At 37.0% G+C, this 14,682-nt stretch overlaps 1 protein-coding gene across 3 annotated transcripts in view; it reads right to left on the bottom strand.

Annotated features, from left to right (window-relative positions):
- The window catches only part of ATR (ATR checkpoint kinase), a 137,221-nt gene that overhangs the window by 108,723 nt on the left and 13,816 nt on the right, over window positions 1-14,682 (bottom strand). For all 3 annotated transcript variants that reach the window (XR_003546810.1, XM_014593188.2, XM_006162303.3), the window contains exons 2-9: window positions 13,776-13,867; window positions 12,522-12,671; window positions 8,988-9,862; window positions 8,029-8,207; window positions 7,386-7,577; window positions 5,865-6,055; window positions 3,376-3,528; window positions 157-349 (exon numbers count right to left, since the gene is read on the bottom strand). Coding sequence is in view for 2 of the 3 variants with exons in the window: in XM_014593188.2 (XP_014448674.1) it covers window positions 157-349; window positions 3,376-3,528; window positions 5,865-6,055; window positions 7,386-7,577; window positions 8,029-8,207; window positions 8,988-9,862; window positions 12,522-12,671; window positions 13,776-13,867 (2,025 nt within the window). In the remaining variant the exon portion in view is untranslated. The remainder of the gene's footprint in view (window positions 1-156; window positions 350-3,375; window positions 3,529-5,864; window positions 6,056-7,385; window positions 7,578-8,028; window positions 8,208-8,987; window positions 9,863-12,521; window positions 12,672-13,775; window positions 13,868-14,682) is intronic.

Here is a 14,682-nt window from a genome sequence, read left to right as displayed (position 1 = left end):
TAAGACAAAGTCTAGAAAGTACAAATTTTAAATTCTATAACCAAAAGCAACATTTGCTTTATATATTCATCAATAACAATAACTTTGCATATATAACCATGTCATTATGATCTTTCCAATCAAGTGATATATTCAAATTAAAATCTTAATACATACATAAGGATCTTGGGAATTCTGTTACAAGAATTCTGCTGCTGTAGTAAGATAAAAAATCCATTAATACAACTAGCCCGGATAACTTCCTGGGAGCTCTGAAGGGCCCAGTTGTAAACTGCTGTTCTCCATTCAAAGAATATTTTTCTTGGAAACAGGGTTAGAAGAAACACACACTGTGATCGTGCCTGTGGTGCTGAAAGAATTAAGTCTATTAAACAAGATATCTAACAGTGTTCATTTTATACATACATATATGTAGTGTGTATATATATATATATAGACATATATGCTATAAAGTCAATTAACATTTAAAATACATGTAATATCTAACTTAATTAAAAGCTCCTTTTCAGAAAACAAATCAGGTGAACTGAAAAGGGTCTAAGCACAATTTATCAAGTAATCCAGGAAACACAACTGAATCACATCTTCCAGCATAAAAAGGAAAAAAGACAGTTACCTTTGCACAATATTTTCTCATCATCCAGAATAACAAAAATTTCCAAGTCTGACGATGCCAAGTATCAGTAAGAGTGTAAAACAGTAAGAACTCTCAGATTCTGCCCCAGTAGTATAAACTGGCACTTAGACACATAATGCGGCAGAATTCAGCTGAGAGTGTGCAAACACTACAACTCAAAATTAGATCTAACCTTAAAATAATGCTTCTTAAATTTTAATGTGCATTTGAATCACTTGAGATCTTGATAAATGCAAATTCTGATTCAGTAGGTCTGAATGGAGCATAAGATTCTCTATTTTCAACAAGTTCCCAAATGGCAGTGATGCTCCTGGTCAATGAACTGCACCTTTTATTTTATCTTATTTTTATAGAGATTTTGTGCTATAGGGTGTGTGCACTTGCCAGAGAGACAGACAGAGACAGAGAGAGATAGCCAAAAATCTGGCCATGTGGCAATCACTTTTTCTCCATTCTCCTCTTGGGACTTTGGGCATGCACGCATTTGTGCCCTGTGAGTTTCAAGCTGCCAGGTCTGGGACTAAAACTGCAGTCAACTACATGGGAGTCCAGCAGCGTAACCATTACTCCATCTGCTGGTCCCTGGACTGCACCTTTTATATAGCAAGGCCAACCAGCAGATAGTGTACTGGTTATGTTGTTGGACTCCCACATGGCTGATTATGGTTCCAGACCTAGTGGCTTCAAAATCACACTGGGTCTATGTGTATACACGTGCCCAAGATCATGGTAGGAATTGAGGAGTAGGGATTGCAGCGTACCCCCCCCACACACACACACACACACACACACGCCGGGGGTGATTTCTCACTTTCCCTCTCATGGTGTGTCTGTCTCTCTCCCTCCAGCAAGGGCATGTGCCCTAGAGAAAAAAAAAAAACATAAAAAAAAAAAAAAAATAAGAAATGAGAAATTCTTTGGGGCTGGCAGGTGGCATGGTGGCTAAGGGTGCTGGACTCCCACATAGCTGACTGTGGTTTAAGTCCCAGATCTGGAGACCTGCTTTCTAACTTTACTCTCTCTCACTCTGTCCCTCTCTGGTCAAATTGAAATAAATAAATAAATAAATTTCAATAAAATATCTCTTTTTAAAAAATTCTTTACTTCTTTATTCATTCATTTATTTTAATTTGATCAGAGAGAAACACAGAGAAAGAGAGAGGTAAGAACGCAAGCCATCAGGTGCGGTACTCGAACAGTGGTCACTATATGGGAGTGTCCAGTGCCTCAATCACCATGCTACCTACTGGTCTCCAATAAAATAATTCTTAAACAAACTCAGCAAGGCCTTAGACTTGAGTCACTTCTAAAAATATTTATTGAAATTTTGGGGACCAGCAAATGGCTTAACAGTTATGTTGCTGGACTCCCACGTAGTTGAATGCGGTTTAAATCCTGGACCCAGCAGCTTACAACTCACGTTGAGCACATGTGCACGTGTGCCTAAGATCCTAGGAGAAAAGGGCTTGTGGCATCACCAGCCTTCTGGGGAGTGATTTCTCACTTTTGGTCTCTCTGTCTCCCCAGTGAGTTCACAAACCCACAGCAAAAATCTCTCTCTCAAAAAAAAAAAAAAAATTAAAATTTTATTTGTAATTGTGAAAACTGAAAAAAATTGATTATCTGTCAATAGGAATACTGATAGTGTCTATCTATACAATTGGCTACTATTTAAAATTTAAATAAAATATCATAGTTACACATATCGGCATAGGTAACCCTAATAAAGATGTCAACTTCACACCCAGGTGCATGCATAAGATCCCGAGAGGAGAATGGAGGAGAAGGGATTGCAGTGTGGCCATCCCCCCCGAGGGTTGATTTCTCACTTTCTGTCTCTCTGTCTTTCTGGCGAGCACAGGTGCCCTATAGCTAAAACCTCTCAAAAAAACAAAAAAAACAAACAAAAAATAAAACAGGCAAACAACAATAACAAAAATATGTTAACTAACAAAATGCAAGTTGTAATAAGCAAAGCAATTTCATACTGTATATTATAAAAGGATAAAAGCATCTATGGTAAAAGTATTACAACATTCATCAGAAATAAACACCAATTTCACAATAATTATCTCTAGGGAAAGTTTTAAAGATTGGGGGAAATGGAATTGGAGGACAATCAAAGGATTTCTGTTATATCTCTAATATTTTTATTTCTTAAACTGAAAACATGGTATTAAAGTGCTGCATTTTTCTTTGGTTTATTTTTGTACTTCTCAAGTTTCAAAATTTTACTAGATTTAAATATGTATACATTTCAAATACATTTCAAATTCCTTTGTTTTTTTTTAAGATTTTTGCCATAGGTCAGAGAGAGAGAGCGAGCGAGAGAGGGAAAATGAGAAATCATCCCCCACCAGGGTGGATGGCCATGCTACAATCCCCTCACCTTCACTCTCCTCTATGAATTTTGGGCATGGATGCACATGCACCTGGACTGTTTTTCAAGCCACCAGGTCCATAATTCGAACTGTGGAGTTGGCGACATGGGATTCACTGTCTTAACCACTATGCCACCTACTGGCCCACATTTCAAACTTTTTATAGAAAGAGAGAAAATGGAATATATGGAGATAGGCTTTCATTTGTTATATTTTACATATCTAACTCCTGAATTGTTAAAAATATATCTCCTCTTAATTATTGAAAAAATATAAATATTATAAGTCCTACATAGCAATGAGTTGAAACAAATCAAAATAAACCACACACATAGATACAATTTTATGAATACTTACAGAAGCTATCTGATATTTTCTGACTTAATGTCAGAAGACTAGTGGTGAATGTAGTTAGCTTTAAAGAACTATCATCAGAGTGGGAATAAATCCATGGAAGTGAGAGCATTCCACATAAATCTTCCAGAATATGATCCTCAAATGAACTTTTCACTACAGAAACACACAATAGATCATTAATTATATTTTTCCTTAATCATATTTAACACTTTTTATAATTATTACCATGTATTTCCAGAGGGCAGGTGCACTCTCGAGGACGAAGGGAGAGAGGCAGAGGGGAGCCCGAAGCACACTCACAAGGGGCATGGTCGGGAACAGCAGGTGGCATGGTGGTTAAGGCGCTGGACACTCCCACATGGCCGACCAGGGTTCAAGTCCTGAATCTGGTGGCTTGCTTTCTCACTTCCTCTCTCTCTCACTCTTACCCTCTATCTCTCTCTGGTAAAACTAAAAAATAAATGAATTAATAAAATAAAATAAATAATTATTTTTAAAGGGGGGGGGGGCATGGTTATGCCACAATCATTTTCATCAATGTATCCATCCTGCCAGGATCCTGGGCATACATGCACACATGCCAGGCATGTTTTTCAGGCTACCATAGCCAGGATTTCAAGCCATCAGGGCCAAGATCTCAACTATGGTCAGCCATGTGAGATCACCTCCCTGTACACAATGCTTAACCACTATACTACCAGGGTGTCCCTAATCCTGTCTTTTTACAAATGAAAGTACAGACACTTGAACACCAAATGAAATTAAAATGAACATTGAATAAATAGGGTTTTTTGTTTTTTTGTGTGTTTTTTTTGAGAGGTTTTGGCTATAGGGCGCGTGCGCTCACCAGAAAGAGAGACAGAGAGACAGAAAGTGAGAAATCACCATCCGGGGGAATGCATGCCGCAATCCCTTCTCCTCCATTCTCCTCTCAGGATCTTAGACACACACACACATGCACCCGGTGTGAGTTTAACCCACAGGGTCCGGGACTCGAACCGCGGTCAGCTACATGGGAGTTCAGCGACATAGCCATTATGTTAACTGCTGGTCCCTAAATAGGGGTTTTTAATACAGGGATCCATGAATGATGCTCTGAGGTCTGTAAACCAAAAGAAAACAAACATGACTTTATAAACGTATGCATTTATTCTAGGAGAAAGATCATAGTATTCTTTGGACTCTCAAATCAAAAAAACTTAAAAGTTGTAAGTAATTGGGGCTACATAGTGGTTCCATCACTGGACTCCCATGTGGCCAATCGCAGTTTGAGTCCCGGGATACAGTGACTTGAAACTAACACCAGGCATGTGTGCGTGAGTGCCCAAGATCCTGGGAGGAGAATGAAAGAAAAGGGACTGTGGTGTGGCAATCTCCACTGGAAATGATTTCTCACTTTCCTCTCAATGTCTCTGTTTTTCTGGCAAGTGCAAGTATCCTTTGGAAAAAAACTCTTAAAAAAAAAAAAGTGATAAATAATTTGTTAGCTGAATAATAATAATAAAATATTACATAAAAAGAGACCCACACTTGGGGTAATGGTTACGTCACTGAACTCCCATGCAGTCGATTGGGGTTCAAGTGCCGGACCTGGTGGATTAAAACACACTGGGTGTGGGGTCAGCATATGGTGTGATGGTTACGTCACTGGACTCTCACGTAGTCAACAGTGGTTCAAATCCCGGACTGGTGGCTTAGACTCACGCCAGGCATGTGTGCATGTGTGCCCAAGATCCTGGAAGAAGAATGGAGAAGGGACTGCTGCGTGGCTATGCCCCCGGGAGGTGATTTCTCGCTTTCTGTCTCTTTGTCTCTCTCTGTTTCTCCAGCAAGTGCAAGCACCCTATAGCAGAAACCTCTTAAAAACAAACAAACAAACAAAGAAAAAACCACACCAGGCACGTGTGTGTGCATGCCCAAAATCCTGAGAGGAGAATGGAGAAGGGATTGCAGTGTGGCCAAAACATCTTGCTTTCTGTTTCTGTCTGTGTGTCTGACAAGTGCATGTGCCCTATAGCAAAAATCTCTCTCTTAAAAAAAATATTACACAAATAAATCCGGAATTCAGAAATTAATGACAAGTTTAACAGGACTAAAATCAGGAAAATATTTATGGGTATGTCAAACACCCGTGTATTTTTTTTTTCCTTCTGAGAGATTTTTGCTATAGGGCAGGTGTGCTTGCTGGAGAGACAGAGAGACAGAAAGTGAGAAATCACCCCCCCACACACACAGGGGGATGGCCACAATGAAGTCCCTTCTCCTTCATTTTTCTCTCGGGATTTTGGGCACATACGCACATGCACCTAGAGTGAGTTTTAAGCTGATGGGTTCAGGACCGGTCGACTACGTGGGAGTCCAGCAACATAACCATTACACCATATGCAGGTCCCAACCTCTGTGCATTTAAGGTTCAAGTGAAAAAGAAAGTCTACTTCTGTACCAATTATCTATAAAGGTATTCTGATCTACTGCTTATTTATACTTACCTTGCATATAAATCAACGCATCATAAATTTTCACAACATTTTCAATAACTGCCTCCAGGTAAGGTCTCTGAACAGAGTCTAGCAAACTCTTACAGCTCTTAAGCACCTTCGTGTAAAAATCAAAAGGCATCCAAGTTATTACTACTGAAGATTTCTCCTTACATTGGTGTTGACGGTCCTTGGAATTATGGCTGCAGTAAGTACATTTTAAAAAAGACAGAATTAAAATGAGTTTTGTTACAGTTTAGCCTAGTATTATAGTAAATCAAAAAGGAACTGTGAGCACAAGACTAGCCTATAACCTTAAATCAGTTAAAACTAATATGCAAACCAATTAATATGTCATTCTTACTTTAAGTCTGGTTTATGTTAGCTTAATGTACTCTGAGCACTTGGGAATCAAAATTAAAACTACAATACTTAAATGTGGTATCACCAGGTTTAAAAATGATAGAATATATGCTTGTGTTACTATTATTATTAATTTGCTAAAGGGCACGTGTGCTTTCTGGAGAGAGACAGAAAGAGGGAGACCACCAGTTAGCATGATGGTGAAACAACAAAAGCTTTGAGTTGTACATAAATGTGTTCTGTTTGTTTTACTTTTGTGACCTTAGGAAAGTTAGTTAAAGATTTTGGATAAAAACAAAAGTCTCAATTTCCTGAGTTGCAACATCTAATTTGTTTGATCATAACAGTATTTATCTCTCAGGACTGTTATAAAGAGTAAGTAAGGGGTCGGCAGGTGGTGTGGAGGTTAAGGGCCCTAGACTCCCACATGGCCCACCATGGTTCAAGTCCTGGACCTCATGGCTTCCTTTCTCACTTTCTTTCTCTCTCGCTCTCTGTTCCCCTCTGGTAAAATTAAAATAAGTAAATAAATAAATTTAAAAAAAAAAAAAGAGTAAGTAAGCTATGCACAATTGGGGTCAGCAGGTGATGTAGTGATTAAGGTAGGGACTCCAACATGGCCAATTGTGGACCTGGTGGCTTGCTTTCTCGCTTTTCCGCTCTCTGGTCAAATTTTTAAAAAATTGTAATTATGGGAACCAGCAGTTAGTGTAATGGTTATGTCGCTGGACTCCCACGTAGTCGACCGCGGTTCGCGTTCCGGACCCGGTGGCTTAAAACTCACGCTGGGCGCGTGTGCATGCGTGCCCAAGATCCCGAGAGGAGAATGGAGGAGAAGGGATTGTGGCGTGACCATCCCCCCTGGGGGTGATTTCTTGCTTTCTGTCTCTATGTCTCTCTCTGTCTGGCGAGCACATGCGCCCTATAGCGAAAATCTCTCCAAAAAAAAAAAAAAAGTAATAACAATAACAAAATAATTATTTAAAAAAATGTACAGGCATTAGCATGGTGACTCGCATTTAGAAGGCATAGTAGAAAATATATCCATCTCACTGAAAAATGCTTATGTGCTAAAGTCACATTAATCAAGTTAAAAACAAGGTCTCCTGAAACAGTAAATCCAAGTTCATTACAAGAAACCCACCCAGAAAAAAATGAGAAGTTTTTTACCAGTCTTTGTTTTGAGGAGAACAGTGAACGGTACACAAAGCAGTCAGTTGTAAGATAATAGCAATTCCTTCTAAAGTCTCTATAACAGGGTTCTTTAGACTACTACGTTCAAGAGAAATCTGAAGGGATTCAGCTTTCTGTTTCAGTGTGTTCCATAATATGCTCTTTTTGCTCATATCCGTGTGGTCAATTCTACAAGCAGAAGATATACATATTCAATGTAAATTTGGTTCAAGTATAAAATATATTTATTTAAAACAAATCATGTAGTATCAACTATTGAAATTATACTAACATAGATTTAAAATAACAATTAAAACAATGTTCAGGAACAGTGGAATTATGGTAATTCTTTGACTACATCATAAAAATGTTTATTTGATAGTATTTTTTTAAAATTACTGAAAGCCTCAGAGATTTTTATTAAAAAACTAGACAGGCATACAAAGTAACTATATTTAGTCATGAAATGTTTCAGACTAGTATAGACTACAAAACCGTTTTAAATATTTTAAGCATTTCTTTGACTATATTTCAAAAGATGTTCCTGTGTATTTAATTCAAAGTGGTGAACTAAAGTTGATTTTTAAAAGTGAGCAAAGCTTTGTTAAGTGACTAAATGTAAAGTGAATGAAAGCCATACTCCTCAGTCTGCTGTGATGCTCTTCTGGATGAGTTTGGAGATGTGCTGAGTCGACGCCTTTTGGCTGCTGTTTCCTCACTGTTACTGCTGAGGCTTTGCTGTTGAATTTGGCATTGCATCTCCTCAATGATTTCCATACTTTCTACTTTCAAGGCAGCGTAAAGTGGGCCCAACAAGTACTGAGATAACAAATAATTTCAAAAATAATCTCTTACAAAATATTTTACATCATCCATAGGAACAAGAGTGTACTAGGTATCGGATGTCGCCTGTTTTCTCATAAAGTAAACTATTTTTCAGGGTGTTGTGAGGTCAAACAAACACCTAAATTAAGCTATACTGTTTCACAGTCTATGGTTCTATAGTCTTAGAAGGCTCAAGACAAATTCTCTCTATAACTTGTTTTTCTCTCTACCAAAATGCTACAAGGAGAAATTCAATAAAGGAATTACTACTTTTTATGTTACAAATCACCAAGACTTGTGGACAAAATGAAAAAAAAGTGTTTAATCAAGTTACTGTATATCTTATTATTTTATTGTATTGTCTCTCCTCCACAATCTAAATAGAAAAACTGACATAATTTGACATGACTAATTTACTCACAGGTCTTTTAAAAAATGATTAATTATAATCCGTCAAAGATAAAATCAATGGGAATAATCGAAATGTCTACAATAAGTTGATCTATAACGCAACAAAACATTTATACTTCACAAATTCTACTTTAAAACATTACATACCATCAGCAGTTCATTACCAAAGGAATAAATCCTGCTAAAATCAAAGTAAAAAAATCCATAATAGGGAGCCAGATTAGACTATAAAAATCATTACATCCTGAGTTTAAGTTATTAATAAAGACATTCTATTTTCTTAAAGCTATATTTTGCATACATGCTTGTATTTAATTGATAAACAAAATATATATTTAACAGGTAATGTTAAATATGACTTACCTCTGCATCTACCTGAACTCCAAGCACATCCACGAGAGCTCTACAAATATTTCTCACATAGACTTTCCTGACTTGTAAAGCAGATTCATACCCAGTTGGCACAAATTTAAAGAAATACTGCAGTAAATGGCACAAAGCTGCTTTTAGCAAATCAGACTTAAGCCGCATAAGCACACCATCTTCAAACATGACACAGAGTTTTTCCAGCAGCATATTTAAATAGACAGGTTCAATATTTCTATAAGCTTCGGCTTCAAAGGGGAATAATGTCTTTATCAGCTTTGATAATGGTTCTTCATAGAGTTTTAATTGGTCAGCATCTATTTCTACAAGTTGTCTTAATAATTCCAAAAATGAGCTGAAAAAAGTGCTGGCTGGTTGCGCTGGTAGTCCTCCAAGTTCAAAGAGTTCAGTTAGAAGAATAATTGCTAAAGATTTAACTTTTGGACTACCATATTCTAGCAGAGCACAACCTATCTGCCAAAGTAAGAGTTCTTGCCTTCTAAAAAATATGATTGCAATAATACGAATAAGAACTGTTAACAAAGTGACTTCAATGAATTCTAAATTTTGCATGCTTATGAACTGCAAAGGAGCTGGCTGTAAATATCCCATGTGTTCTAATTGACTTAAAAATCGACTAACAGATACTGGCCATTCTACAACGTGTCCCATTGCATTTCTTCTGTGAAGGTAAATCAAGTCTTCAAACAGATGTAATAATTCCTTGGTGAGTACCCCAAAAATAGCAGGACTCTTGCTTTTAAAAAGAAATAATAAGGAGCAGATGACTTCACAGACTTTCTTGTGTAACATATGACAGGATGGAGATGCTGCAATCCTCAGAAGTCTCGTTATTATCCAATTACTGAATTCTTTGAAATAAACAAGCAAATAAAGTTAAGTAAATAAGTCCATGAGAAGTGCTAATTAATTTGCCAAATGCTTGATGACTAATTTTTAAAGTATATATTTTACTGAAGAAATCATCAAGTAAAATATTTCCTACATAAAGAGGATCTCAACGTTAGAGTCAAACAACGTCCTAGCTTTCCATTTACTGGCTATGTAAAATTTTATTTCTCTGATCTTCACCTATGAAAGGGGAATAATGACATCTATGTTATGCCTTACTGTATGACCAGATAAGATAATGCATTAAAAATGCTCAAATAGTCCTCAAAGTATAATAAATATGCAATATATGGTACATATAATCATTCCTTCAACAAAAATTTATCAAGTGGTAACTCTACCCCAAGTATGTAAGAACAAATCAATAATAGTCTCATCTTCATGAACCTTATCATTTCTTAAACTTTTTAAAAAGTTTATTTTAATAAATTTCTACATTTTATTGAATCTGGATAGTTTTCCTTTATGAGAGAGGGAAGAAGAAAAAAGAGAGAGAAAGGGGGAGACAAAGATAGGTCGGCCAGAGAACCAAACCTAGGCCTCCTATGAGGTTTCCAGCCTTCCAAGCAGCAGCGTGATCTATGCACCACTGCAGCTGGGCCTTGTTTCCTAAACTTTTTGCCTGCAACTAATAAATACATTTTATTCATGACTCAGTATGTGTATTTACTTCATTTAAATATACAAAGCAAATGTTACATGAAACAGTACTTACTACATACAATGAACTATATTTTCTATTTCATCTAGCTTTAAATGCTAACTCCTAAAGTAATTTTAATCCACTAGTGAAATTATTTTTAGCTTAAAAAATACTACATAGGCCAGCAGATGGCATAGCTGTTACATTGCTGGACTCCCACATGGTCAACCACGGTTCGACTCCCGAACCCCCTGGCTTGAAACTCACACCAGGCAAATATGCACACATGCCCACATTCCAGGAAGAGAATGGAGAAGAGACTGCAGCATGGCCATCCCCCGAGGGGTGATTTCTCACTTTCCCTCTTACAGTCTTTGTCTGTCTGTCTCTCTCTCTCTGGCAAGTGCATGCGCTCCAAGGCAAAAACCTCTGAAAAAAAGAAAAAACTACAAACAGGTGATTACAATATAGTTTGGTAACCATTATAACAGAAGAAATACATGACACTCAGAATTGAGAGAACATAAAGAAGGAACAATCAAGCCAGTCCTAGGCAATCAAGAGTAATGATTAGAATAGAAAAGACTTGTTAGAAGACATGCTAACAAACTAGCGGACGGTATGGTGGTTAGGGTGACTGGGTCCCACATGGCCAACTGTGCAGTCCAATTCTCAGACCCAGTGGCTTGAAAAACACACTGGACGTGTGTGTGTGTCTGTGTGTGTGTGTATTTGTGTGTGAGCGTGTATGCCCCAAATTCCAAGGGAATGGAGAAGGGATTGTAGCATGGCCATCCCCTCTAGGAGGTATTTTTCTAACTTTCTCTTTGTCCCTCTCTCATGAAAGCACATGCCCTACAGCAAATTAAAAAAAAAAAAAAAAGACATGTTATCAAAGTTGAGTATTGGAATAGTTCTGTGACCTAGTAGTTAAGACAGCCAGATCCCACATGGGGACCATAGTGTTCAAATCCCAGGCCAACAGCTTGAAAAACACTACAGGTACATGTACATATGTGAAATAGAGAGGGAATTGTGGCGTGAACATTCTCAATGGGGAATACTCTTTTCCCTTCCCTCTGTCTCTCTGGTGAGAGCACACCCTCTGACAAATAAAATAAGTATTAATAAAACAAAGTTGGATCTTGAGGTTTTCACAAAAATGCACGTTTAAAAATATGGATTATATAAGAAAAAATTTTTTTGTATATCTTTATGAGACTAACAAGGGCCAAAGTGAAAAAACCTCCACATATAGACTAGGTCAGGAAACTTTTAAATGTTCTTTCTTTCTTTAATTTTGTTTGCTATTATTATTTATTATTATTTTTAAAGAATTATTTATTTAATTTAATTTATTCATTCCTTTATTTTAATTTGATGAGAGAGAGAGAAAGTAAGAAAGCAAGCAACCAGGTTTGGGACTTGAACTGTGGTCGGCCATGTAGGAGTGTCCAGCACCTTAACCACCACGCCACCTGCCAGCCCAGGAAACTTTTTCTTAAAGAACCAGATAGTAGACATTGTTGACTTGAGGGCCCAAGTTGCCTCTATAGTAGTTACAGACAATAAGTAAATGACTGAGAACGGCTGTTCCATTAAACCTTTGTAAAGAGAAATAGGCAGTCAGCCTATCTATGTGTTGTAGTCTGCTAATGCCTGATTTGTAATAAAATAAATTTACACCAAAACTAAATAAATAAAAAAGGAAAAAAAAAAAAAAACCTGTGCCCAAATGTCCTATGGTAAATAAGATTTATTACTTCAGCTCTAAGTACCTAATTAATAAAATACATGATAACAAAAAGAAAATATTAAGGATACAGGAAATAAAAATAGCTGTTTCATTTTGGTCCTTCATTTCATAGCAAACTTGATGCAACAAAGTACAATCACATTTATGTGACATTTCAGGATAGACTAAGGTAGACTTCATAAAACAGATTGCAAATGAATGTATAAATAGTAGCACTTACCAATACAACTGCCTTTGGCCTCATTTTGCCCATGGCTTCCATTTACATTTACAAACATAAGAGGGGAGGATTTCATGATATGCTGGATGAAATCAAGCAACATTACCGAGGTTGGCTGGGAGTCAGTTTTCTTTACAAGTTCAAGAGCAACTAAAACAACAAAAGATTAATCACTTTAAAGAGTCATGAAAGGGTACCCAACAGATGGCATGGTGATTGGGGAGCTGGACTCCCATATGGCTGACTGTGGTTTGAATCCTGGACCTGGCGGCTTGCTTTCTTACTTTCCCTTCCCCCCCCCTCTGTATCTGTCTCTGGTCAAATTAAAAAATTTTAAAAATGGGGCCAGTAGGTGGCATGGTGATTAAAGGCGTTGTACTCCCACGTGGCCGACTGCAGTTCAAGTTCTGGATCTGGAGGCTTGCTTTATCACTTTCCCTCTCTCTCTTTCTCTGTCTCTCTCTGATCAAACTGGAAAATAATAATAAATAAAATTAAATAAAATAATTCTTTTAAAAAATTTTAAAAATAACAATAAATGAAATTAAATAATTTTTAAAAAGAGTCATGAGAGGAGACAGCAGGTGGCATGATGGTTAAGTCAGACTTCCACATGGCTAACTATGGTTTGAGTCTCAGACCTGGCAGCTTGCTTTCTCATTTTCTCTCTAGTGAGCATACATGTCCTATAGCAAATAAAATAACTAATAATAAGTTAAGATTAAATAAGTAATTGTTTTAGAGATATTTTTGATATAGGGCACGTGTGCTCACCAGAGAGACTGAGAGACAGAAACTGAGAAATCATCTCCAGAGGGGATGGTCATGCCACAATCTTCTCTCCTCCATTCTCCTCTTGAGATTTCAGGCACATGCAAACACATGTCTGGCACAAGTTTTAAGCTGCCAAGTCCAGGACTGGAACCACAGCTGACTATACGGGAGTCCAGCAATATAATCATACAGCAAAAGACCTAGGTAAAATTTCATCCACATGATTGCACCAGGCCAAATAAAGAACTTATTGCAAAAACATAGAAACTATCTATAACAAACAGGAAAACAGAACTACTTTAAAAGTCTATACTGCATCGCATAATGAGCAACACTGTGTAACAACTTGCTTGAAAACAGTAATTATCATAAAAGCTAACTCTGTATCTAAAACTCCATGGAGTAAAGTGCTTGCATATTTATAAAAAAGGAAAAAAATCTCCTCCATACAATTTATAGAACAAATCATTGGTTTCTTACCAACATTTACATCTGTAAGTATTCGATCAATGAACTGACACAGAATTTGTCTTGGCTTCTGTACAACTGTATTGTATTCCTCTGGAGTGGCGCTAAAATACAAATAAAAAGTTTTTAATCCTTAAAAGGACTAGTAATTTCATTTAATTTCCTAGAATACAACTTAACAAATACAGTACACTTTAGCACTAAACAAAAGTAGTATAAAATCTATGCACATATTACCAATTTGCATGAAAATTAAGGAAATGTGCAAAATCTAGGCCTGTTCTGCTCATTGTGACAGTCACTAGCCACACGCAGATTTGGAGCCCTTGAGATGTGGTTAGTTCAAATTGAAATGTGCTTTAAGTATAAAACACATATTAGATTGCTAATACTTAGCACCAAAAATGTAATACCCCCTTCTTTAATTATCTATTAATTATAAGTTGAAATAATATTTAGTGGGTTAAATAAAACATATTATTAAAATTAATTTGAGGCCAGCAGGTGGCTTGGAAGTTAAGGAGGCTGGATTCCACATGGCCGACTGTGCAGTTCAAGTCCCTGACCCAGCACTTGAGAAATAGGCCAGATGCATATGCGTGCATACCCAAAAGCCCAAAGGAAGAAAGAGACAGATAAAGATGACAGTGACCACTATCCATGGGGGGAGGGTACTGTCTCCTCTCTCACTCACTCTCTCAGTTGAGTGCATATACTCTCTAGCACCAAATGGGAAATAAATGTGTATTATGAAAAACTGCAAATTTCACAATTATTTTGCATGAAAATAAACATACTTTAATTCCATTTTTCCGACACTTGCATAGTCTCTTCATGAGACCTGTATTTATTTTCTTTTTTTAAGAATTACTTTATTGGGAACCAGCAGTTAGCGTAATGGCTATGTCGCTGGACTCCC

Source organism: Tupaia chinensis, unplaced genomic scaffold, assembly GCF_000334495.1.
Source record: "Tupaia chinensis unplaced genomic scaffold, TupChi_1.0 Scaffold139833_1, whole genome shotgun sequence".
Classification (NCBI taxonomy): domain Eukaryota; kingdom Metazoa; phylum Chordata; class Mammalia; order Scandentia; family Tupaiidae; genus Tupaia; species Tupaia belangeri.
The sequence above is the reverse complement of the archived record's forward strand: the minus strand, read 5'-3'. Positions and strand labels throughout refer to the sequence as shown.